Here is a 27441-nt window from a genome sequence, read left to right as displayed (position 1 = left end):
TATATTCCTCATGGAAGTGGACGTGCAGCACTCTTGTCCTCCAGAGAGCCCAGGTTGGAGACTGTGTCTCTTCCCTTCCCAAACCTTCAGCTCATCAGCTCCTCATTTGTTTCAGCTGCGTGGGAAGATTGGCCATAGAGGGGTGGAGTTCCCGACCATACCAGCAGATGGAGCCATAGCTGTCTGGGTTTGCAGCCACCTCAGGGGGATGTAACGTCCCTCCAGGACACAGCCTCTCGTGACATCACAGTAGTTAATATGTTACGTGACTGGTCAGTATATGTAGTTAATATGTTACGTGACTGGTCAGTATATGTAGTTAATATGTTACGTGACTGGTCAGTATATGTAGTTAATATGTTACGTGACTGGTCAGTATATGTAGTTAATATGTTACGTGACTGGTCAGTATATGTAGTTAATATGTTACATGACAGGTCAGTATATGTAGTTAATATGTTACGTGACAGGTCAGTATATGTAGTTAATATGTTACGTGACAGGTCAGTATATGTAGTTAATATGTTACGTGACAGGTCAGTATATGTAGTTAATATGTTACATGACAGGTCAGTATATGTAGTTAATATGTTACATGACAGGTCAGTATATGTAGTTAATATGTTACGTGACTGGTCAGTATATGTAGTTAATATGTTACATGACAGGTCAGTATATGTAGTTAATATGTTACGTGACAGGTCAGTATATGTAGTTAATATGTTACGTGACAGGTCAGTATATGTAGTTAATATGTTACATGACAGGTCAGTATATGTAGTTAATATGTTACATGACAGGTCAGTATATGTAGTTAATATGTTACGTGACAGGTCAGTATATGTAGTTAATATGTTACGTGACAGGTCAGTATATGTAGTTAATATGTTACGTGACTGGTCAGTATATGTAGTTAATATGTTACGTGACTGGTCAGTATATGTAGTTAATATGTTACGTGACAGGTCAGTATATGTAGTTAATATGTTACGTGACTGGTCAGTATATGTAGTTAATATGTTACGTGACAGGTCAGTATCCTATGTAGTTAATATGTTACGTGACTGGTCAGTATCCTATGTAGTTAATATGTTACGTGACCTGTCAGTATAAGTATCTTATGTAGTTTTTAGCTGATATTCTAAAAAGTGCAGATAAGGTGAGGTGCCGTTACTCTGTTCTGGTGAGCTCCTGTCCAAGTCCAGCACTGCTTTCCAGACTTCTAACGATTTGTAGCATGTCGTTGATATCATACACAAGAGGCCATGATGACCGGAGTGTTCTGTCCTCTTCCCTTCTGACTGTAAGTGTAGCTGTAACGAGCTAACAACATGATGGTCCTGCTAGCTGGGGGGATGTCGACTGAGCCACAGCAGAGGAGCAGTTGGCCACGGGCCCCCAGGCATCATTTTCAGGAGGGTCTGAAATGGCCCTGGTCCTACGTGTGTCTAGGATGGGATCGTATAGCGTGGTTACGTGTGTTTGGATCAAATGGCGCTGAGTTGACCGTGTCAAGCAGAGCTGCTTGTGAAACATTGTAAAGAGATAGGGAGAGTGGCTACATGAAGGCTGTTCCAGGACTCATGACCACGACATGCCATGTGATACACAGGCGTTGAATTATACAGTGACTCTCTTAGGGATGCCAGACGTCTCCTGGGGGTGTCTGATGTCAATATCTTTATTGGGGTTAAGGGGTTGGACTGTCCAGCCCCCACTAACTGACTAACCTCCCTGTCATTCAAACCCTGGTGATTCTGAGAGATGCGTTTACTAGTATTAGCACATAGCATTAGCACATGGCATCCTAATTCATTAATAACCATTAAACCTGAGAAAGCTGGCCAGGATGACGGTACCCATAGCTGCAACGTGTTTTATACGGTCAGGCAGAGATTAGTTACTAGCATTTACTAGCATTAGCACGTCACAGCATATGTCAATCAGTAAATCAATAAGATGCTAGCATTAGCACGTCACAGCATATGTCAATCAGTAAATCAGTAAGATGCTAGCATTAGCACCTGGGCCGTAAATCAACCGGTAGGCCTTAACCTGTGAAGTCTGGCTAGGATGACAAGATGCATAGCCCAACAACGTGTGATGTGGTCAGACAGAGATTAGTTGACTAGCGTTTACATGCATTAGCATATCAGTGTGTCGCGCCATAAGTTAATCAGTAAATCGATAGAATGCTAGCCGTTGCTATTTTGTCACCTGACATGTCCTTGGGGAGTGTGACACTGACTTATAACATGTAGCACGTACTTAGTCGACTCCAGTTACGCCTGCAGAGAGAGAGAGAGAGCACTCTGTTCATCTGACACGGTTCTGTCAAGCTTATTGCTTACACCTGTCTTGTCTTCCCAGATCTTCACAAGACCGTCGGGGTCGGGCTAGATTAATGTCTAGGGTTCTGTAGCAACGGTTTCTTGTAATAACACCAATTTAGAATTGGGGATTGGAGGACAAATGAATACCCTTCAGTCACTCATATCCAGCCTGTTCCTCTAGTCTTGCACTTTGGTTGGACTGCCTTTCTAGGGAGTTTTTCCTAGCCGCTGTGCTTCTGCGTCTGCATTGCTTGCTCTTTGGGGTTTTTAGGCTGGGTTTCTGTAAAGCACTTTGACCTATGCTGATGTGAAAAAGGCTTTATAAATAAATGTGATTGATTTGACCGTCAGGTAGCTAGCTACAGTATACTGTCGTTCACCTTTATTCTTGTTTTTAAAGAGCAGAAGCAGGTGTCTATCCATGAGGGATTGGGAGTCATCTAAGGCCCTGTTCAGTGTCTAGGGAGGTAGCTAGATGTGCTTTGGGAGTCATCTAAGGCCCTGTTCAGTGTCTAGGGAGGTAGCTAGATGTGGTTTCTGGGTTGTTGTGCTGATCTACCAGAAGCAGCTGGGCCCTGACGGTCCACTGGGATAGGCTATTCAGCAGAATTAGACTGGGCTGTGCCTTGATGCAAGGCCACTGTCCTAGCGCTGAGAGTCTATGAAACCAACCACCAAATGACAGTGGCACTCGGCTGGACGAAATGGCCAAAATATCATATCACAAATTTTTTCCCCATTTTTGATGGTATGACGGTATTTGGCAGTGTTTTATGTTTGAGTAGTTCAGGACCCTAAGGTGGCAACACATACATTATAATGTCTCCATTCTGATGAAACCCAAATGTGACATTGACTCTCACAGAGTACAGAATACTCCTCCTCATGTCAGGTTAGTGCAGTTTCTTTCCCGATTTGTTTTTAAACAAAAGAGAAGGGAACGACTCTGCTTTTTATTTGGAGAGTAAAACCCGAAACAGCAACTCTTCAGTCCAGGGACCTTGCACATTCTTCCTGCTAAACAGTGAGTTTCGCTTTCTCTTGCCCTCTCTCTATACTGAGATTGTAGCTACATAAAAAGGCTATGTCGTTGCTGCTGCAGTTTTGATAAGGGAGACTCGAGCCAACTGCCGTTACTCCCTTACTGGCCCTCCACTCCTTGCTAGTTTTCATTATGAGTCAAACAGTCCATTGAGAACTAGTCTAATAGGTGAAAACTCTTCTGGAGTTCCCATTACATTTCTTGACCCATATTGTCTCTTCAATTTTCTAATAATTAAGTCAACAGTTGTTGCCTTCTCACCAAGCTGCTTGCCTATTGTCCTGTAGCCCATCCCAGCCTTGTGCAGGTCTACAATTTTATCCCTGATGTCCTTACACAGCTCTCTGGTCTTGGCCATTGTGGAGAGGTTGGAGTCTGTTTGATTGAGTGTGTGGACAGGTGTCTTTTATACAGGTAACGAGTTCAAACAGGTGCAGTTAATACAGGTAATGAGTGGAGAACAGGAGGGCTTCTTAAAGAAAAACTAACAGGTCTGTGAGAGCCGGAATTCTTACTGGTTGGTAGGTGATCAAATACTTATGTCATGCAATAAAAGGCAAATGAATTACTTAAAAAATCATACAATGTGATTTTTCTGGATTTTTGTTTTAGATTCCGTCTCTCACAGTTGAAGTGTACCTATGATAAAAATTACAGACCTCTACATGCTTTGTAAGTAGGAAAACCTGCAAAATCGGCAGTGTATCAAATACTTGTTCTCCCCACTGTATAGGTAGGAGCTACCGAATGTCATTTTTTTGTGAGTTTGGAATGTGACCGAGAGACATTGTGCAAATGAACAACCTTTTGACACATGCTTGTCTGAAGGAAGAACAGTACTGTGTCTGTGTGGAGTCGCTAGGGCAACCGGCCTGCCTGCTCTCCTCGGAGAAGATGGGGGCGGAGCAAACAGACCCAGAACAGAAAGGAGAAAAAAACAAGGAAATCAAGCTACAGTGGCAGCTGTACAGATAACTCATCCAAAAGGGCTTTGGCTTCTCAAACACAGCAGAAAGCGAACACAATATGATGCCACGTGACCTTATCAATTCAGCCACTTACTTAGATAGCGAGTTAAACTTAGGGGTCGTGTTAACGCAGAATTCTGCGTTTCACGCAGGGGAGAAAAAAAAGAAACGCATAAGAAATATCTTGCTTCGTTGATGATGATTTAACCCTAAATCGGTCAATTAGTTGTTTAAACTAATTTTGGTTAATGCTCAGCACTATTGGGGTCACATGTCCTCAAACAAGCTTGTTGTTTTGATCTTGTGTTGGCTTTTATAACAAGGAATATTCCATGACACCACTTTATCTAGAGGACAGACTACTCTGATCTCAGTGATAATCCACTTTATCTAGGGGACAGACTACTCTGATCTCAGTGATAATCCACTTTATCTAGGGGACAGACTACTCTGATCTTAGTGATAATCCACTTTATCTAGGGGACAGACTACTCTGATCTCAGTGATAATCCACTTTATCTAGAGGACAGACTACTCTGATTTTAGTGATAATCCACTTTATCTAAGGGTCAGTTAGTCCTTAACCCTGAAGTATTTTCATCTTGTTTGAAGTTGTTCCTATCACTGCTAAGATGATTTTGTAACCAATAGATGTTGAAGAGACAGTGCTAGTTCAGAGAGCCCTGTTTGTCCCTGTGTGTGTGTGTGTGTGTGTGTGTGTGTGTGTGTGTGTGTGTGTGTGTGTGTGTGTGTGTGTGTGTGTGTGTGTGTGTGTAAGTGGAGTCTAATAACTGCTATCAAGGTTGAGTGGCTAAGTGGGGTGATCAGAAGTGTCCTGTCGTTAGGGCGATAGTGGCCTCGGCGACAAACTGTTGTGGCCTCTTCGGCCTGTGCACCACTGTTGACATCTAATCTGAAGAAGTGTGTGTGCGCGCGCGCGCGTGTGCCTGCTTGCATATTTTCACACACTCCTTCACCCTTACTGTGTAAGGTGATATGTTATCTCTCTCTCTCTCGCTCTCTCTCTCTCCCTCCCCCCCTCCCCCCTCTCTCTCTCTCTCTGGTGTGATACACAGTACTTAGCCTCCAGTGTGATATTGGTTGAGTTGGAAGATAGATAGATAGAGAATGTAAATGTTACTAATCCTGTCCTGGATTGTTGCTGGCAGTGACAGCTGTGTGTGTGTGTGTGTGTGTGTGTGTGTGTGTGTGTGTGTGTTCATTGCCTCGATCCCTTTCCTAGTCCCTGCTCTACAGAGAGAGAGTTGTTCTGTTGATGTATTTATACACACAACTTTTACCCTTTGACCTCATAGTTGATTTTAAAATGGGAAGTGGTTTTAAAAGGGCGTTGGCTGCTCGTTGAAATAACCGTTCTGCAGTACATAAAACTCTTGTGCACTTCAGCTCTCCTCTCATATGTAAAATAGAACAGCCTACCGCCTCTCATGGCTGACACGGTGACACACACTGGCTGTGTGGGAATCAGTTTAACGTCAAGCGTAGTGCTCTGAATGTGTCTGTGTTTTTAATGTTGTGAGGTTTACTAATTGATATCTGCATCGAATATGTTTTATCTTTAGAAGAAAATAAATATTAGTTGGACGCATTTCAGTACATAGCACACCTAGGGGCTGGCACAATTACCGTATAACCATGTAACCAACGGTTGTGGATGAAGACCGTCATGAAAATTAAATAACCGTAATAACTTTAAAATTAAAAATAATAACTGTAAAACGTAAAATAGAAAATAAAACCGCTGAATGAAAATGGGACGGCCGGGCATTCACGCAGTTGAAACTTTGTTGGCCCTTGCTGAAACAATTAAGGGTGTTGTATCAAACGATGAATAGAATGGGCTTGGATGACGTAGACTTCCTGCTTAGCTCCTATGGGTACACTCGCAATGGCTGCCAGTCCACCCATTTATGCCGTCACTGACTTGAATGGAGACGCCGTTCTATTCATTCTATTTCTATGGCAGCACGTGCAGTGAGGAGCGGAGGAAAGGAGGACGTGTGCGTATTCTAACGGTTATTAAGGTGACAGCGGTCATTTGGCTGGCCAATGACCGTCATCCAAAATTCCATGACCATCACAGCCCTAAGCACACCCACACACCACTAACCTGACAGGAGGTGGGTAGTTGGGACGTTCTTATGGTTAGGTTTTACTTACTTACATAGTCCTCCTCATCCCGGGTGGGACATAAGGAAGACACGCTGTTCTGACGGTTCTGTCGCTGTTCTGACGGTTCTGTCGCTGTTCTGACGGTTCTGTCGCTGTTCTGTCGCTGTTCTGACGGTTCTGTCGCTGTTCTGACGGTTCTGTCGCTGTTCTGTCGGTTCTGTCGCTGTTCTGACGGTTCTGTCGCTGTTCTGACAGTTCTGTCGCTGTTCTGACTGTTGTTCTCTCCTCCCCCCCATCAGGACCAGCCTGTCAGGAGAGCACATGGTCTGCGGTCAGCCTCCCGCTCTGCACTGTTCACCCAGCCTCCAACCACCCTCTCAACCACCCTCTCAACCCAGGTTAGTAGTACTGCTGTGGGGTGTGTGGCTAGAGGCCTAGGGATAGAGAGTGAGTGTGTGTGTTTGACGTGTGTATGTGTGTGTGTGTGTTTGACGTGAGTGTGAGTGTGTGTGTGTGTGTGTGTGTGTGTGTGTGTGTGTGTGTGTGTGTGTGTGTGTGTGTGTGTCCCACGGGGTGTCCGCTGTTCAGTGGTGCACTTGTACGGTAGTTTGTATGAGTAACGGAATGTGTCTAATCTGCTGTGCAGTGTGAAAGGGAGAGGATGTTACTAACTCTCATCTACTTCTGAGTGGATTAGAGTCCGAATGGAGAGGCCTAGCTAGCTGGGATATCCCTCTTTGTAGATATCATCGATCTCTAGGCCTCCACTCCAGATGTTTTAGTCCTGCTCCTTTGGAAGTGTGTGTGTGACGGCATAGAGATCACATTCACATCACTAGGAGTTGCTCTGGACGCGCACAAAGCTACGGTAGACTAACTACAGCAGATAGAGGGGGTGAATGTGTCCTAAGAATGACCTTTGTGTGTGTGTGTGTGTGTGTGTGTGTGTGTGTGTGTGTGTTCAAGTTTCAAGTTGTATTAGTTGTTTACACATGGTAAACACCACCCAACTAAATGCTGACTGCAGGTTCCTTCCAGACAATGCAAGAACAATAAGAACTAATACAAGAGAAGAATACCAACATAAAGTAAATGTCTCCGTAGAATAGAAGAAACATTTTAGCATCAGTAAAATACAGGAAGGCACAATTTACAGTCCAATATGTACACGTGTTTTTGGGGAAGGGGGGGATTAAATTGTGCACTTTTTAGCAATCATAATAAGAGTCTGGTAGCAGCCGTTGTGATGTGTGGGGCTTCAACTCAATATTAGGAAGGTGTTCTTTTGTACACAGTGTATGTGTGTATGTCTGTGTGCGTGAGTGCATGTGTGCTAAGGTTTGGAGAATCAGAGCAGGTGGTCAGTCCAGTTTGATGCAACCGGTCAAGACGCTCTCGATGGTGCAGCGGTAGTATTTGCAGAGGACCCAGTCGCCTTAGGAAGTGGAGACGCTTGTTGCACCCTGTTGACAAGAGTGGTGGTGTTGTTGGTCCATGTCAGGTCCTCGGTGATGTGTTGGTCCATGTCAGGTCCTCGGTGATGTGTTGGTCCATGTCAGGTCCTCAGTGATGTGGACGCCGAGGAACTTAAAACTGCTGACTCTCTCTACTGCAGTCCCGTTGATGTGGATCGGAGCATGTTCCCTCCTCTGCTTCCTGAAGCCAACCATCAGCTCCTTTGTTTTGCTGATGTTGAGAGAGAGGTTGTTGTCATGGCACCGCAATACCAGTTCACTTACCTCCTCCCTATAGGCTACCAGTTCACTTACCTCCTCCCTATAGGCTGACTCGTTGTTGTTGGTTATCAGGTCTACAACCGTGGGGTCGTCAGAAAACTTGGTGGTGGAGTTGGTGTTGCGCAAAGCCACACAGTCGTTGGTGAACAGGGAGTACAGCAGAGGACTGAGGACACACCCCTGGGGGGCCCCTGTGTTAAGAGTCAGTGTGGAGGTGTTGTTGCCAATCCTCACAGCCTGTGGTCTGCCCGTCAGGAAGTCCAGGACACACCCCTGGGGGGCCCCTGTGTTAAGAGTCAGTGTGGAGGAGGTGTTGTTGCCAATCCTCACAGCCTGTGGTTTGCCCGTCAGGAAGTCCAGGACACACCCCTGGGGGGCCCCTGTGTTAAGAGTCAGTGTGGAGGAGGTGTTGTTGTTAATCCTCACAGCCTGTGGTCTGCCCCTCAGGAAGTCCAGTTGCAGAGGGTGGTGTCCAGACCCAGGGTTCTGAGCTTGGTGTCGCGCTTGGAGGGAACAATAGTTGAATGCTGAACTATAGGATTTCCTCTTGACCAGATGTGTTACGGCCATGTGAATAGCGGGGGAAATGGCATCTTCCGTGGATCTGTTGGCACTATCTGGTGTTTGACAGGATGTTGAGACTTCCTGGTATTATCTGGTGTTTGACAGGATGTTGGGACTTCCTGGTATTATCTGGTGTTTGACAGGATGTTGGGACTTCCTGGTATTATCTGGTGTTTGACAGGATGTTGGGACTTCCTGGTATTATCTGGTGTTTGACAGGATGTTGGGACTTCCTGGTATTATCTGGTGTTTGACAGGATGTTGGGACTTCCTGGTATTATCTGGTAGGCCAATTGGAGTGTGTTCAGTGTTCCTGGCGCGTGTGTGTGGATAGACCTTGTCTCTCTGTCTGTGTGTGTGTGTGTGTGTGAAAAGTTAATTAATTAGATAATGTCAGGGGAATAGAATAATCTCGTCTTTCAGGTGTGTGTTCCCTTCGGTCTAGTACGGATAACCTTCCAACAGAACTTTGTGTGTGTGTGTGTAGGAACAGGCCAAACAGTTTCCCACTTCTTCATTTTACTTGACATTCTAGCTTAAAGAGGCCCTGTCTGTGTGTGGCATTAGTCTAGCTGACTGAGTCCTTGAGTCAGATCAGAGCTGGGCTTCTCACTGGGGCTCATATAGAGGATACATTTATGTTGAACAGATCAGGTCAAGGTTAGGTGTGTACAGTTGAAGTCGGAAGTTTACAAACACTTAGGTTGGAGACATTAAAACTCGTTTTCCAACCACTCCACAAATTTCTTGTTAACAAACTATAGTTTTGGCAAGTCGGTTAGGACATCTACTTTGTGCATGACACAAGTAATTTTTCCAACAATTGTTTACAGACAGATTATTTCACTTATAATTCACTGTATCACAATTCCAGTGGGTCAGAAGTTTACATACACTAAGTTGACTGTGCCTTTAAACAGCTTGGAAAATTCCAGAAAATGATGTCATGGCTTTAGAAGCTTCTGATAGGCTAATTGACATCATTTGAGTCAATTGGAGGTGTACCTGTGAATGTATTTCAAGGCCTACCTTCAACCTCAGTGCTTCTTTGCTTGACATCATGGGAAAATCAAAAGAAATCAGCCAAGACCTCAGAAAAATAATTGTAGGCCTCCACAAGTCTGGTTCATCCTTGGGAGCAATTTCCAAATGCCTGAAGGTACCACGTTCATCTGTACAAACAATAGTACGCAAGTATAAACACCATGGGACCACGCAGCCGTCATACCGCTCAGGAAGGAGACGCGTTCTGTCTCCTAGAGATTAACGTACTTTGGTGCGAAAAGTGCAAATCAATCCCAGAACAAAGCAAAGGACCTTGTGAAGATGCTGGAGGAAACAGGTACAAAAGTATCTATATCCACAGTAAAACTAGTCCTGTATCGACATAACCTGAAAGGCCGCTCAGCAAGGAAGAAGCCATTGCTCCAAAACCGCCATAAAAAAGCAAGATTACGGTTTGCAACTGCACATGGGGACAAAGATCGTACTTTTTGGAGAAATGTCCTCTGGTCTGATGAAACAAAAATAGAACTGTTTGCCCATAATGACCATCGTTATGTTTGGAGGAAAAGGGGGGCTTGCAAGCCGAAGAACACCATCCCAACCCGTGAAGCACGGGGGTGGCAGCATCATGCTGTGGGGGTGCTTTGCTGCAGGAGGGACTGGTGCACTTCACAAAATAGATGGCATCATGAGGAAGGAAAATTATGTGGATATATTGAAGCTTCATCTCAAGACATCAGTCAGGAAGTTAAAGCTTGGTCGCAAATTGTTCTTCCAAATGGACAATGACCCCAAGCATACTTCCAAAGTTGTGGCAAAATGGCTTAAGGACAACAAAGTCAAGGTATTGGAGTGGCCATCACAAAGCCCTGACCTCAATCCTATAGAACATTTGTGGACAGAACTGAAAAAGTGTGTGCGAGCAAGGAGGCCTACAAACCTGACTCAGTTACACCAGCTCTGTCAGGAGGAATGGGCCAAAATTCACCCAACTAATTGAGGGAAGCTTGTGGAAGGCTACCCGAAACGTTTGACCCAAGTTAAACAATTTAAAGGCAATGCTACCAAATACTAATTGAGTGTATGTACACTTCTGACCCACTGGGAATGTGATGAAAGAAATAAAAGCTGAAATAAATCATTGTCTCTACTACTATTCTGACATTTCACATTATTAAAATAAAGTGGTGATCCTAACTGACCTAAGACAGGACATTTTTACTAGGATTAAATGTCAGGAATTGTGAAAAACTGAGTTTAAATGTATTTGGCTAAGGTGTATGTAAACTTCCGACTTCAACTGTACATCTTCCACCAGTGCTGCTCAGCTCTACACACACGCTTGGAAGGAATACACATTTGATGAACAGAAGAGGATATTTGTTCCTTGAGTGCTCTGCTGTGGACAAGTGCATTAGCTAGTCCTTGTTTTTTGTGTGTGTGTGTGCACGCATGCGCTTGGAGACCCACAGACACACATACACTGCTACCTGCATGATATTCTGAATGAAATGGAAAAGGGAGGTTCCCTGGCTGGCTGTGTGTGTCTTCTGGTGTGTGTGTGTGTGTGTGTGTGTGTGTGTGGGAGTGGCTGAGGCCTGTGAGAAATGAGAGGCCTCCCCGGGCCTGTTTACACGTATCTGTCTATCTCAGTACACATTTGTTACAGTCGGTGTGTGTTTGTTGTTGGGGGATGGTGAGAAACAGGAGCTGCTGCTACAGGAAGTGGAGTCTCTGTATCGTTACTATCTGGTGTTTGACAGGATGTTGGGACTTCCTGGTTTCTACAATATCAATGCATGGAACAAACAGGGAGGGTTCCCCCACTCTCTTTTCTGTCTGTCTGTCTCTCTCTCTCTTTCTTTCTCTCTCTCTTTCTTTCTCTCTCTCTTTCTCTCTTTCTCTCTTTCTTTCTTTCTTTCTTTCTTTCTTTCTTTCTTTCTTTCTTTCTTTCTTTCTTTCTTTCTTTCTTTCTTTCTCTCTCTCTCTCTCTCTCTCTCTCTCTCTCTCTCTCTCTCTCTCTCTCTCTCTCTCTCTCTCTCTCTTTCTCTCTTTCTCTCTCTCTTTCTCTCTTTCTCTCTCTTTCTTTCTTTCTTTCTTTCTTTCTTTCTTTCTTTCTTTCTTTCTTTCTTTCTTTCTTTCTTTCTTTCTTTCTTTCTTTCTTTCTTTCTTTCTTTCTTTCTTTCTTTCTTTCTTTCTTTCTTTCTTTCTTTCTTTCTTTCTTTCTTTCTTTCTCTTTCTTTCTTTCTTTCTTTCTTTCTTTCTTTCTTTCTTTCTTTCTTTCTTTCTTTCTTTCTTTCTTTCTTTCTTTCTTTCTTTCTTTCTTTCTTTCTTTCTTTCTTTCTTTCTTTCTTTCTTTCTTTCTTTCTTTCTTTCTTTCTTTCTTTCTTTCTTTCTTTCTTTCTTTCTTTCTTTCTTTCTTTCTTTCTTTCTTTCTTTCTTTCTTTCTTTCTTTCTTTCTTTCTTTCTCTTTCTTTCTTTCTTTCTTTCTTTCTTTCTTTCTTTCTTTCTTTCTTTCTTTCTTTCTTTCTTTCTTTCTTTCTTTCTTTCTTTCTTTCTTTCTTTCTTTCTTTCTTTCTTTCTTTCTTTCTTTCTTTCTTTCTTTCTTTCTTTCTTTCTTTCTTTCTTTCTTTCTTTCTTTCTTTTCTTTCTTTCTTTCTTTCTTTCTTTCTTTCTTTCTCATGTACATTCCGTAGAGGCTGTAGCTAGGAGACCACTGTGACTGACAAGTCAATCCACCTGTCATAGTGAGCATGGGGGATGTGAGGGACAGGGTCGTATTTCCCTACACAAAACAGAGGCAAATGAGATGAAATTGGAGGAAGTACTATGTCAACTTGTCCAACAATAAATGCCTGCTTTCTTTTCCGTTGCAAAAAAAAGAAAATCCCTGGTTTTTCTATGAATAATGAATGTGTCTGGTAAACACATTTGGTGCTGTGTTGTGGTGGCGCCACACCATATTGAAAAGCACTGGGGCAAATGCTGAATCTCCACATGTTATCTGGTGACTCTGAACTGGTGACTAGTTCTCTTCAGACAAAAAAATGTTCAACTCATCATTAGTATGTATTCAAATATGGCTGCACTGTACCTTTGTCACGGTGTCATTCTGTAAATCCCGTTCATTACTGCTTGTAGCTATATTTTTTAAATTGGACTTCTCTAAGGTTTTGGGCCCCGTGTAGCTCAGTTGGTAAAGCATGGCGCTTGCAATGCCAGGGTTGTGGCATTGCAACAAAAAAAAACATGTATGCACTCACTAACTATAAGTCGCTCTGGATAAGAGCGTCTGCTAAATGACTAAAAATGTATTGTCCTTTTGCTCTCGACCTCAGCTAAACTGCAGTACCGTAAGTGCCCTCTGAGCACAGTGGAAAGCCTGGCCTCCTGGTGTGATTAGATTAGAGGAGAGGAGAGGAGAGGAGAGGACAAGTCCATGCTAGACATGACTCAGCACTGGGAGAATGTTTGTGTTGCTAGAGCTCTCTCTCTCTTTGTCTCTCTCTACCTGCTGTGTGTGTGTGTGTGTGTGTGTGAGTGAGTAAGAGCTCACATTCAGCTCAGACAACACTGAGGCTTACAGAGGATATTAGAAAGCTACAGAGGAGGCCTGTGAAATCCCTCAAACTGGGGAAATAGGAACACCTCTTCTGTTTAGGGAGGGAGAGGGGAGGGGAGGGGAGATAGAGGGGAGGGGGGAGGGAGAAGGGAGGGGGGTGGAGGGGAGGGAGGGGAGGGAGAGGGAGGAGAGGGAGGGGAGAGAGGGAGGGGAGGGGCGAGGGGAGGGAGGGGAGAGAGAGGGGAGGGGGAGGGAGAAGAGAGGGAGGGAGGGGAGGGAGAGGGGAGGGGAGAGAGAGGGGAGGGGGAGGGAGAAGGGAGGAGAGGGGAGGGAGGGGGGAGGAGGGGGAGAGAGGGGAGGAGAGGGGAGGGGGGGAGAGAGGGGAGGGGGAGGGGAGGGAGAGGGGAGGGGAGGGGGAGGGAGAAGGGAGGGGAGGGGAGGGAGAGGGGAGGGAGGGGGAGGGAGAAGGGAGGAGGGGAGGGAGGGGAGGGGAGGGAGAGGGGGAGGGAGAGGGGAGGGGAGAGAGAGGGAGGGGGAGGAGAGGAGAGGAGAGGGAGGGGAGGGAGGGGGAGGGGGAGGGAGGGAGAGAGGGGAGGGGGAGGGGAGGGGAGAGGGAGGGAGAGAGAGGGAGGGGGAGGGAGAAGGGAGGGGAGGGGAGGAGAGGAGAGGAGAGGGGAGGGGAGAGAGAGGAGAGGGGGGGAGGGAGGGGGAGAGAGAGAGAGGGGAGGGGGGAGGGGAGGGAGAGAGGGGAGGGGAGAGAGAGAGAGAGGGAGGGGGAGGGGAGGGGAGAGAGAGAGAGAGGGGAGGGGGAGGGAGGGGGAGGGAGGGAGAGGGAGAGAGAGAGAGGGGAGGGGGAGGAGGGGAGAGAGGGGAGGGGGGAGGGAGGAGAGAGAAAGGGGAGGGGGGGAGGGGAGGGAGAGAGAGAGAGGGGAGGGGGAGAGAGAGAGAGAGGGGAGGGGGGAGGAGAGGGGGAGGGAGAGAGAGAGAGAGGGGAGGGGAGAGAGAGAGAGAGGGAGGGGAGAGGGGAGGGAGAGAGAGAGGGGAGGGGAGGAGAGGGGAGGGGAGAGAGAGAGAGAGGGGAGGGGGAGGGAGGGGAGGGAGAGAGAGAGAGAGGGGAGAGAGAGAGAGAGGGGGGAGGGGAGGGGAGGGGAGAGAGAGAGAGGGAGGGGGAGGGAGAAGGGAGGGGAGAGAGAGGGGAGGGGAGGGAGGGGAGGAGAGGGAGGGGAGAGAGAGGGGAGGGAGAGGGGAGAGAGAGAGGGGAGGGGGAGGGGAGGAGAGGGGAGGGGGAGAGAGAGAGAGAGGGGAGGGGGGAGGGAGGGGAGGGAGGGAGAGAGAGAGAGGGGAGGGGAGAGAGAGAGAGAGGGGAGAGGGGAGGGGAGGGGGGAGGGAGAAGGGAGGGGAGGGGAGAGAGAGGGGTGGGGGGAGGGGAGGGATAAGAGGTAAACTACACACAAACACACACACACAAAGTTAAAGTATATCGATCTCCCCTTCATTTAACAAGGAAAGTTGCCCTGTCTCAACTGCCGAGCTCAAATACTATTCAAAACCATTTCAAATGCTGTATCTGTGCTTGATTTTAGCTTGGCTGTTACAATGGACCCAATAGAAAAGTCCCAAACAGTCCAAACCCTGCCGACTGGGCACTTCAAGCAGACTTGAGCAAACACTGCAAGTATTTGAAAGATTTCTAATAGTGCTTGAACCCAGGTCTGCTTTTACTGCAGAGTGTCTCTTTTAGAATGTGTACTACAGTTCAACCTTGTGCCATGGTTTCCATTTGGTCTGATTGGCCATAAACATATGTATGGGTTACTCTGCTAGCTGTGTGTCCTGCCACATAACTCACCGTTTGGCTCCATTCACTGCTGACTCTCAGGGCCGAGAGGTTTGTTTTAACTGTAGGAAGCAAACTACTGTAAATTCTACTGTAAATTCCCTTTCCACATAGGACTAGCCCATATAAAGCTTTCCACATAGGACTAACCCATATAAAGCTTTCCACATAGGACTAACCCATATAAAGCTTTCCACATAGTAATAACCCATATAAAGCTTTCCACATAGGACTAGCCCATATAAAGCTTTCCACATAGTACTAACCCATATAAAGCTTTCCACATAGGACTAACCCATATAAAGCTTTCCACATAGGACTAACTCATATAAAGCTTTCCACATAGGACTAACTCATATGAAGCTTTTTACATAGGACTAACTCATATAAAGCTTTCCACATAGGACTAACCCATATAAAGCTTTCCACATAGGACTAACCCATATAAAGCTTTCCACATAGGACTAACCCATATAAAGCTTTCCACATAGGACTAACCCATATAAAGCTTTTTACATAGGACTAACCCATATAAAGCTTTTTACATAGGACTAACCCATATAAAGCTTTCCACATAGGACTAACCCATATAAAGCTTTCCACATAGGACTAACCCATATAAAGCTTTCCACATAGGACTAACCCATATAAAGCTTTTTACATAGGACTAACCCATATAAAGCTTTCCACATAGTACTAACCCATATAAAGCTTTCCACATAGGACTAACCCATATAAAGCTTTCCACATAGGACTAACCCATATAAAGCTTTCCACATAGGACTAACCCATATAAAGCTTTCCACATAGGACTAACCCATATAAAGCTTTCCACATAGGACTAACCCATATAAAGCTTTTCACATAGGACTAACCCATATAAAGCTTTTCACATAGGACTAACCCATATAAAGCTTTCCACATAGGACTAACCCATATAAAGCTTTCCACATAGTACTAACCCATATAAAGCTTTTTACATAGGACTAACCCATATAAAGCTTTCCACATAGGACTAACCCATATAAAGCTTTTTACATAGGACTAACCCATATAAAGCTTTGAATAATGTTTTGTCATATAGAAACAAAACGTGGTTATGGGAGGATGCTGTAGACCGAGCTGAAATGTTTGAGTTACGATTGAGATTGAGATTGAGATTGAGATTGCAGTGACTAAAACTGTCCAGGCCTGTCTCTCTTTATCAACGATAGTTGATGGAATAGTTTCCAAACCCATCTGGTTCCAAACCTAGGGACATGTCCCAATGCAAAACAATCACTCTGTTTTATAGCCTACTGTGTGCCCATGAGATTATTTTAGCTGGGTCTCACGATCTTTCTCTGCCTTTACCCTGCCCTGGAGGGAGACCCTCATTCCTCCCTGCTGGCATGGACTCTCTCTCCTCTCTCCACTCCTCCCCCCTCTTTTCCACTCCTCCCCCCTCTCTCCACTCCTCCCCCCTCTCTCCACTCCTCCCCCCTCTTTTCCACTCCTCCCCCCTCTCTCCACTCCTCCCCCCTCTTTTCCACTCCTCCCCCCTCTCTCCACTCCTCCCCCCTCTTTTCCACTCCTCCCCCCGTCTTTTCCACTCCTCCCCCCTCTTTTCCACTCCTCCCCCTGTATTTTCCACTCCTCCCCCTCTTTTCCACTCCTCCCCCTCTTTTCCACTCCTCCCCCTTTTTCCACTCCTCCCCTCTTTCCACTCCCCCCCTCTTTCCACTCCTCCCCCGTCTTTTCCCCTCCTCCCCCTCTTTCCACTCCTCCCCCTCTTTCCACTCCTCCCCCTCTTTTCCACTCCTCCCCCCTCTTTCCACTCCTCCCCCTCTTTTCCACTCCTCCCCCTCTTTTCCCCTCCTCCCCGTCTTTTCCCCTCCTCCCCCGTCTTTTCCACTCCTCCCCCCTCTTTCCACTCCTCCCCCCTCTTTTCCACTCCTCCCCCGTCTTTTCCACTCCTCCCCCCTCTTTTCCACTCCTCCCCCCTCTTTTCCACTCCTCCCCTAACTACACATAAGGACACATTTCTTTCTCTCTCTCTCACTCACTCATTCACTCACAACTCAATAATTCAATGGGCTTTATTAGCATGGGAAACATATGTTAAAATTGCCAAAGCAAGTGAAATAGATAATAAACAAAAGTTAAATAAACAATAAAAAAGTACAGTAAACATTACACCCCCAAAAGTTTCAAAGGAATAGAGACTATTATGTCTATACAGTGTTATAACGATGTATAAATAGTTCAACTACAAAAGGGAAAATAAATCAACATAAATATGGGTTGGGTTTACCGTGGTGTTTGTTCTTCACTGGTTGCCCTTTTCTTGTGGCAACAGGTCACACATCTCTCTCTCTCATCCCTCTCTTTGTCTCCATCCCTCTCTCTCTCTCTGTCTATCCCTCTGTCTCCATCCCTCTCTCTCTCTCTGTCTCCATCCCTCTCTCTCTCTCTGTCTATCCCTCTGTCTCCATCCCTCTCTCTGTCTCCATCCCTCTCTCTCATCCCTCTCTCTGTCTCCATCCCTCTCTCTCTCGCTCTCTCTCTGTCTCCATCCCTCTCTCTCTCTCTGTCTCCATCCCTCTCTCTCTCTCTCTCTCTCTCTCTGTCTCCATCCCTCTCTCTCTGTCTCATCCCTCTCTCTCTCTCTGTGTCCATCCCTCTCTCTCTCTCTCTCTCTCTCTCTCTCTCTCTCTCTCTCTCTCTGTCTCTCTTCTCCATCCCTCTCTCTCTCTCTCTGTCTCCATCCCTCTCTCTCTCGCTCTCTCTCTGTCTCCATCCCTCTCTCTCTCTCTGTCTCCATCCCTCTCTCTCTCTCTCTCGCTCTCGCTCTCGCTCTCTCTCTCTCTGTCTCATCCCTCTCTCTCTCTCTCTGTGTCCATCCCTCTCTCTCTCTCTCTCTCTCTCTCTGTCTCCATCCCTCTCTCTCTCTATCCCTCTCTCTCTCTCTCTCGCTCTCTCTCTGTCTCCATCCCTCTCTCTCTGTCTCCATCCCTCTCTCTCTCTCTGTCTCCATCCCTCTCTCTCTCTGTCTCCATCCCTCTCTCTCTCTGTCTCCATCCCTCTCTCTCTCTTTCTGTCTCCATCCCTCTCGCTCTCTCTCTGTCTCCATCCCTCTCTCTCTCTCTCTGTCTCCATCCCTCTCTCTCTCTGTCTCATCCCTCTCTCTCTCTCTGTGTCCATCCCTCTCTCTCTCTCTCTCTCTCTCTCTCTCTCTCTCTCTCTCTCTGTCTCCATCCCTCTCTCTCTCTCTCTGTCTCCATCCCTCTCTCTCTCGCTCTCTCTCTGTCTCCATCCCTCTCTCTCTCTCTGTCTCCATCCCTCTCTGTCTCTGTCTCCATCTCTCTCTCTCTCTCTGTCTCCATCCCTCTCTCTCTCTCTGTCTCCATCCCTCTCTCTCTCTCTCTCTCTCTCTCTCTGTCTATCCATCCCTCCTGTTCAGCTGGAGAATAGAAATGTGATGTTTATTGTTATTGGTCTTAGTCGTGGTAAACTATCTGTCATGGCAGGGTGCTATGGTCTCTCCTCTCCCACACTGGTAGACATTCTGAATGACACACACACACACACACAGACACACAGACACACTGGTAGACATTCTGAATGACACACAGACACAGACACACTGGTAGACATTCTGAATGACACACACACACACACACACACAGAGACACACACACAGACAGACACACTGGTAGACATTCTGAATGACACACAGACACACATACACACACACAGACACACTGCAAGACATTCTGAATGACACGGGGGAGAGACGAGCCAGCTAGCCTTATCCCATTCAAATAGAAGAAATGTCAGATATATTATATTATATATATTATATATATATCTACCCACCATGGACGTGTCCCAAATGGCAACCTATTCACTATATAGTGCACTACGTTTGGTGCACTATGCAGGGAATAGGGTGCTATTTGGGATCCACACACCATGTGACCTTTCCGAGCTTAAATTGGATAAAAACATTCCATCTAAATTGAGTAATAAGAGGTATGGAAGATAAATGATGCAGGATAATTCAGTCTTTCTATTGGTGGAGAGAGGGGGTGGAGTTGGGGTGGAGAGGGTGTGGAGAGAGGGTGGAGAGGGCTGGGGATGGAGTTGGTGTGGGCTGGGGGTGTGGAGAGGGGATGGAGAGGGTGTGTGCTGGGGGTGTGGAGTGGGGGTGGAGAGGGATGGAGATGGTGTGGGCTGGGGGGGTGGAGAGGGTGGGAAAGGGCTGGGGATAGAGAGGGTGTGGGATGGAGAGGGTGTGGGCTGGGGATGGAGAGGGTGTGGGCTGGGGATGGAGAGGGTGTGGGCTGGGTGTGGAGAGGGTGTGGAGAGGGTGCGAAAGGGCTGGGGATGGAGAGGGTGTGGAAAGAGCATGACCAATAACGTTGTAGAGAAAATATCACTGCCCTAGTGTGTGTGTTGTGTGTGTTGTGTGTGTTGTGTGTGTTGTGTGTGTTGTGTGTGTTGTGTGTGTGTGTGTGTGTGTGTGTGTGTGTGTGTGTGTGTGTGTGTGTGTGTGTATGTTGTGTATACACCATTCATCCTTACTGGGTGCTGTTGCTTTAAGGCATAGCTAGATCTTTATGTCATGAGGCCTCAGGCTACTATACAAGAAAAGGAGGTCCTTTGTTGGATAGTGCAACTTTGAGAGAGAGAGAGAGAGAGAGAGAGAGAGAGAGAGAGAGAGAGAGAGAGAGAAGAGAGAGAGAGAGAGAGAGAGAGAGAGAGAGAGAGAGAGAGAGAGAGAGAGGAGAGAGAGAGAGAGAGAGAGAGAGAGAGAGAGAGAGAGAGAGAGAGAGAGAGAGAGAGAGAGAGAGAGAGAGAGAGAGAGAGAGAGAGAGAGAGAGAGAGAGAGAGAGAGAGAGAGAGAGAGAGAGAGAGAGAGAGAGAGAGAGAGAGAGAGAGAGAGAGAGAGAGAGAGAGAGAGAGAGAGAGAGAGAGAGAGAGAGAGAGAGAGAGAGAGAGAGAGAGAGAGAGAGAGAGAGAGAGAGAGAGAGAGAGAGAGAGAGAGAGAGAGAGAGAGAGAGAGAGAGAGAGAGAGAGAGAGAGAGAGAGAGAGAGAGAGAGAGAGAACTCTGAACACCCGCAGATGAACAGACATTGTTCCAGAGATGAGAAGCGAGGTACACAGTAAGGAAACCTCCAGGAGGTCATAATGACGGTACACAGTAAGGAAACCTCCAGGAGGTCATAATGACGGTACACAGTAAGGAAACCTCCAGGAGGTCATAATGACGGTACACAGTAAGGAAACCTCCAGGAGGTCATAATGACGGTACACAGTAAGGAAACCTCCAGTACGTCATAATGACGGTACACAGTAAGGAAACCTCCAGGAGGTCATAATGACGGTGCACAGTAAGGAAACCTCCAGTAGGTCATAATGTGTGTGAGAATGGAAATTCCCTCCCTTATCTAGCTGTAATAATAGAGTTGAGTGTTACGTGATCTGCTCAGTAAATGAACAGTGGCACCAGTGGGAGAGCCATCTGTCTATTATACGCAATCACACTGTATCCTAAAGTGTAGCCTGACTCACTGACCACGCACACGCACGCACACAAACGCACACGCACACAGGTAGTCCATCATATCTGACGATGACGTTCACGACAGCTTGTGCGTTCGATGATGACTGTATAATCCGATGCACACCGTCTGCCACAGACAGAGCACACAAAGGGCTATCCCGTTGAGGGCCGGTGCGGGCATGGTCACATGTCTTCTCTGTCGCGTCGCCAGGCTAGGGTCAGTCCTTTTTCTCCTCTGCCAACCTCACTCTTTGATGCCAGTGGCCGTGCCAGGTGGAACGTTCCGGAGGGAGGTTAATCCCACACTTCTATAGTTACGTCTTCAGTTGGTCCTTTAACCGCTTTATCAGCACACCTGCAGAGCCCAGTGGTAGCTCTGGTATCCGGAATGCCATTGGCCAAGCCATCTAAGCTGGTGGTGTGTGATGGATACCTCAATGCTCCTGGCGGTGGTTCTCTGCAGGATCTCTGAGTGTGCGGAACACGGTCCTGCCAGGTCACTTTCAAAAAATGCGTTGGAGGCAATTTTAAGTGAAAGGACTCTAGACTGTCCACGTTTCACATCCACAAAGGAGTGTAGATACACACACTGTCTAGTAGACCGGAGCTTTATGTGTGTCGGTTGATGTTGTTAAAAACCCTTAGCCGTCCAAAGGAGGAGGCCTGTTTGATCAGATTCTGGATATCCTGGTCGATGTTGCGGTCTTCCCGAGAGGACGCTTCCAATATATTTAAAGTGGGGAACAATAACCAGTGAGGAGTCTGAGATGGAGCATGTGGGTATTTCAGGTTGGAGGATCAGATGACCACTAACGTAGGACCTCTGTTTGGGATGTTAACAGACCGCCCCAAGCTGCTGTGAGGGTGGCTTGTACAGCTTCCGGGGTACGGGCCATCAGAGCCCAGTCATCTGCGTACTGGAGCACAAGTACACGTTCAGATTTGAGCTTTGTGGCAGCTTGGAGCCTCCTAATGTTGAAGAGGTTTCCGTCCAGTCTGAAGTCCCATGGTCACCCCACTCTCTGTTTTCCGTGTCCTTGTGCAGGAGTGTTGTGACACCACGGGAGGAAGCAGGGCTGTGTGGGATACCGTATTTTACTACATACCGGTATTGATGCACGTACTGGTTTGAGGTTTTACCTTACCTTCTATAACGGTATTTCAATGTTTGGTTTGTAAAAATGTAATGCGCAACTCCGGCGAGCAGTTGCTCGACCACCACGGAGTCACCAGCGCTTTCTTGCCGCATGGTCAGATGGATGAAAAGTGTTGGCGACGTGCTGCTTTCCACAAGCGTTCTATAATTACACTATTCGTTTGTGTATCTTACTGTCTGCAAACTGCTGTTTAGCTAGTTTGTCTTTTCCTTAGCAAGTTGTTGCAAAACTAATTAGTGTTAGCCTCTAATGCTAGTGTCTAACTAGCTAAATGTACTAAGAGTCAGAGCAAACGTAGCTAGTTAGCTAATACAGCCTGGTGCCAATGCTAGTCCAGGCCTAGATAAGCATGTTTGTGCAGCGGTATCTAATCAGGGAGGAATAGGCGAAGAATGAATATGTTGCCTAGCTACATGAAGTATGAAAACATGTAAAGTAACGTATAATTAGGGGTCACCTGGAAACACTGATGAAAACTTTGGTTCCTACCCTGTCAATAATTCCTCACTGGCTTATTAATGTGTTGTCATGTCAAACAACAATGTACAATATCTATAAGGGTTGAGCTGAGTGAGTCCTGTGGGTTATCTATAAGGGCTGAGCGAGTCCTGTGGGTTATCTATAAGGGCTGAGTGAGTCCTGTGGGTTATCTATAAGGGCTGAGCTGAGTGAGTCCTGTGGGTTATCTATAAGGGCTGAGTGAGTCCTGTGGGTTATCTATAAGGGTTGAGCTGAGTGAGTCCTGTGGGTTATCTATAAGGGCTGAGTGAGTCCTGTGGGTTATCTATAAGGGCTGAGTGAGTCCTGTGGGTTATCTATAAGGGCTGAGTGAGTCCTGTGGGTTATCTATAAGGGCTGAGTGAGTCCTGTGGGTTATCTATAAGGGCTGAGTGAGTCCTGTGGGTTATCTATAAGGGCTGAGCTGAGTGAGTCCTGTGGGTTATCTATAAGGGCTGAGTGAGTCCTGTGGGTTATCTATAAAGGTTGAGCTGAGTGAGTCCTGTGGGTTATCTATAAGGGCTGAGCTGAGTGAGTCCTGTGGGTTATCTATAAGGGCTGAGTGAGTCCTGTGGGTTATCTATAAGGGCTGAGTGAGTCCTGTGGGTTATTTAGGTAAGGGCTGAGAAGAATTGACAACTATGTTCAATAATACATCAGATTCCTATGAGGGGTCCTTCCTGCCCTACTACTCTGTATATAGCTTGCCTCAGCGTGCCTGTTTTAAATCCCAGTGACAGACAGACACTAACCTTTTACATTAAAGAGACAGATTCCAATAGGCCTACATGAAAGCACTTCTAATCCTATGGATTAAGTTGGCAGTGGACAGGCATTCATTGATTGAAGAACTTTTGAAAACCTATTGATCAGCCTGTCTTTTCTCTCTATAGGATCAGCCTGTCTTTTCTCTCTATATAAGACAGCATAGAGTATGTGACTTGAGGCGGAGTGTGTGTGTGTCTGTGTCAGTGAGTGTCTGTGTCAGTGAGTGTCAGTGAGTGTCTGTGTGTGAGTGTCTGTGTCAGTGAGTGTCTGTCTGTGAGTGTCAGTGAGTGTCTGTGTCAGTGGGTGTCTGTGTCAGTTAGTGTCTGTCTGTGTCAGTTAGTGTCTGTCTGTGTCAGTTAGTGTCTGTCTGTGTCAGTGAGTGTCTGTCTGTGTCAGTGGGTGTCTGTCTTTTCAGACTGTTAGAGTATGTATCTGGGCAATATGTCAGTGTATTACCTCTACCTCTGTAGCTCAGCTGGTAGAGCACGGCGCTTGTAACGCCAAGGTAGTGGGTTCGATCCCCGGGACCACCCATACACAAAAATGTATGCACGCATGACTGTAAGTCGCTTTGGATAAAAGCGTCTGCTAAATGGCATATTATATTATTATATATATATTATATTATGTCTGTTTGTAACAGTGTTATATGTGAAAATGTGATCGTATTATAAATTGTATTTTAATGTTTAAGGACTCTTGGAAGATTAGTCCAAATGAGGACTAAAAGAGATATCAATAAAATAAAATCAGTGACATTATTTTAACCAGGTAAGTTGACTGAGAACACGTTCTCATTTACAGCAACGACCTGGGGAATAGTTACAGGGGAGAGGAGGGGGGATGAATGAGCCAATTGGAAGCTGGGGATGATTAGGTGGCGATTAAGGTATGAGGGCCAGATTGGGAATTTAGCCAGGACACTGGGGTTAACACCCCTACTCTTACGATAAGTGCCATGGGATCTTTAGTGACCACAGAGAGTCAGGACACCCATTTAACATCCCATCCGAAACAAAGCATCCTACACAGGGCAATGATTCTCTGGGCTGATGAAACCAAGATTAAACTCTTTGGCCTGAATGCCAAGCGTCACGTCTGGAGGAAACCTGGCACCATCCCTACGGTGAAGCATGGTGGTGGCAGCATCATGCTGTGTGGATGTTTTCAGCGGCAGGGACTGGGAGACTAGTCAGGATCGAGGAAAAGATGAACGGAGCAAAGTACAGAGAGATCCTTGGTGAAAACCTGCTCCAGAGCGCTCAGGGCCTCAGACTGGGGTGAAGGTTCACCTTCCAACAGGACAACGTCCCTAAGCACACAGCCAAGACAACACAGGGGTGGCTTCGGGACAAGTCTCTAAATGTCCTTGAGTGGCCCAGCCAGAGCCCGGACTTGAACCCGATCAAACATCTCTGGAGAGACCTGAAAATAGCTGTGCAACGATGCTCCCCATCCAACCTGACAGAGTTTGAGAGGATCTGCAGAGAAGAATGGGAGAAACTCCCCAAATACTGGTGTGCCAAGCTTGTAGCGTCATACCCAAGAAGACTCCAGGCTGTAATCGATGCCAAAGGTGCTTCAACAAAGTACTGAGTGAAGGGTCTGAATACTTATGAATATGTAATATTTCCGTTTTTCTTTTCTTCTAAATTTGCAAAAATTTCTAAATATCTGTTTTTGCTTTGTCATTATGGGTATTGTGTGTAGAATGATGAGGGGGGGAAACAATTTAATCAATTTTAGAATAAGGCTGGAACGTAACAAAATGTGGACAAAGTCAAGGTGTCTGAATACTTTCCGAATGCACTGTGTGTGAAATTAGTTTTGATTTAGAATGGGCCATTATCATGCACAGAACAAGGGCAGGGGGAAAAAGTACATGTAATCTATGCACTCAAATAGCGAATGGAGGACGCTTTTCCTGTGGTTCATTTTCATGCCAGCCAGGTAGGCTATACTCCTGTTGTAAAGATAAGCAATGTGCTTAATATTAGGAAAGTTGAGAAATAAATATAGTAGGCCTAGCCTATAGAAAGCTGATGGGATCCTCCTCTTTTTAATAGAGGCCATCACTCTGTTTTCTCCTGCAATTGCATAGCCTGTAGAAATGAGCTCACATGGGCTCTCATGGGCTCTCATGAAGTGTTTGATTAGATTTTCGATGACATTTGCATTGATGTCAGAGTGATTAGAGGGACAATAGAGTGCTGAGTACCAGGCAGTTAGCAAGTTTGGTAGGCTACTAATGACAATCAGCAACATCAGAGCATGGAGAAGCCTAATTACCGTGACTAAACGGTCACGTGGAATTTGACTGGGGTCTTATTCAGAGCGACTTACAGTTAGTGAGTGCATACATCTTTTTTATTTTTTTCATACTGGCCCCCCCCCCCGTGGGAATCGAACCCACAACCCTGGCGTTGCAAGAGCCATGCTCTACCAACTGAGCTCCACGGGGCCGGTGTGGCGGTAATACGGTCACCGTAACACGCACACCTGTCTCTGTCCTGCCATGCCCCGTGCCTCTCTCTCTCCTGCGGTGGGTTCGGGTTTGGGGAGGAAATGTGTCAGACTGTCAGAAGAAGAAGGGAAAAGAGGAGAAGAGCGGAGCATTTTATTTCTAAACTGCTGTGTCACTGTGTGTGTGTGTGTGTGTGTGTGTTAAGTTATGTAAAATAACTGGTTATCATTGGCAGATTTACATGATTAACAGATATTACCATAGATCTAATTATGTCCCGTTTCATGCATGGTGAGAGATTGTGAGAGAGATGGGGAGTGAACGTTCTGTACTAGATTGGTAATCTAGCCTACACACAGAAGACCACACCACCGGTGAGCATCGGCTTGTTCAGAAACGACTCGTTTTACATGTACATGACATGTGGTGTGTTAATATGTGGTCTGTGTGTGGGATGTGGTGTTTGTGTGTGTGTGTGTGTGTGTGTGGTGTGTGGAATGTAGTGTGTGTTTGCAAAGTGTTGAGGGTTTCTAAAGTGGAGTAGCTAGTATAATTAGCAGCTTGTACATGGCATGTAATGTAGGGTGTGTGTGTGTGTGTTTGTGTGTGTACAAACACAGCGTGATGGAATGCAAAGGAAGTTTCAGCGCAGTGCAGAGGAGAGGTGAGACTGGAACACATCAAACAGGGAAACACATCAACATTCAGAGGGAGGGAGGGAGGGAGGGAGGGAGGGTGAATGACAGTGAGAGAGGGGTAACCCCTCTTTCTAGACGAGGGATTCCTTTACTGCAGTGATCAGCAGTTATCTCCCTCTGTTCTCCTCTTGCACACTAACAGGCTTTCTCTCCCTCTCTTCTCTCTCTCTCTCTCGCTCTCTCTCTCTCTCTCTCTCTCTCTCTCTCTACACACCTCCTCCACTACACATACATTCCTCTGACAATCATGCACCCACACGCACACACACACCCTCACACACACACACACACACTCCTAGTCACGTTTTCCTCCACAGGACAAATCAGTCTGCTGCAGAGTAGCTCATGGATGAACACACCAAACAGACACACACGCCACACCATCCCTGATGTATCACGCTGTCATACGCCAGTTTCCATTGATCACCATCCCTGATGTATCACGCTGTCATACGCCAGTTTCCATTGATCACCATCCCTGATGTATCACGCTGTCATACGCCAGTTTCCATTGATCACCATCCCTGATGTATCACGCTGTCATACGCCAGTTTCCATTGATCACCATCCCTGATGTATCACGCTGTCATACGCCAGTTTCCATTGATCACCATCCCTGATGTATCACGCTGTCATACGCCAGTTTCCATTGATCACCATCCCTGATGTATCACGCTGTCATACTCCAGTTTCCATTGATCACCATCCCTCCCTTGCTGCCATTCATTCTTCCTCTGATCCTTTCATCCTCTACATCTCCTCTCACACACTCTCTCTCTCTCTATATCTCCTCTCACACACTCTCTCTCTCTCTCTCTCTCTCTCTCTCTCTCTCTCTCTCTCTCTCTCTCTCTCTCTCTCTCTCTCTCTCTCTCTCTCTCTCTCTTCATCCTCTCTCTCTCGCTCTCTCTGTCTATGTCTCTGGTGATATGACAATGATCCCAAGGTTGCTGTGCTATTGACAGAGTTGCTGTTGAATATTTCAGATGGTGTTTCAGTGACTCTGTGTTCTGCTAGGGGAGAGCTGTGTATGTGTTAGCAGTGATATGGGGCGTTGCCTATGGACGCAACGTCAGCACAAGAACTGTTCGTCGGGGAGCTTCATGAAATGGGTTTCCATGGCCGAG

General features: G+C 46.4%; 1 protein-coding gene across 1 annotated transcript in view; it reads left to right on the top strand.

Annotated features, from left to right (window-relative positions):
- Positions 1–27441, top strand: part of mcu (mitochondrial calcium uniporter) — a 132140-nt gene that overhangs the window by 69991 nt on the left and 34708 nt on the right. Inside the window, exon 2 of the mRNA XM_041891606.2 lies at positions 6776–6874. Within this exon, the coding sequence (XP_041747540.1) occupies positions 6776–6874 (99 nt within the window). The remainder of the gene's footprint in view (positions 1–6775; positions 6875–27441) is intronic.

The sequence above is a fragment of the Coregonus clupeaformis genome, chromosome 1 (assembly GCF_020615455.1).
Source record: "Coregonus clupeaformis isolate EN_2021a chromosome 1, ASM2061545v1, whole genome shotgun sequence".
NCBI classification, from domain to species: domain Eukaryota; kingdom Metazoa; phylum Chordata; class Actinopteri; order Salmoniformes; family Salmonidae; genus Coregonus; species Coregonus clupeaformis.
Note: the sequence above shows the minus strand (reverse complement) of the source record. Positions and strands in the feature narration are given on the sequence as shown.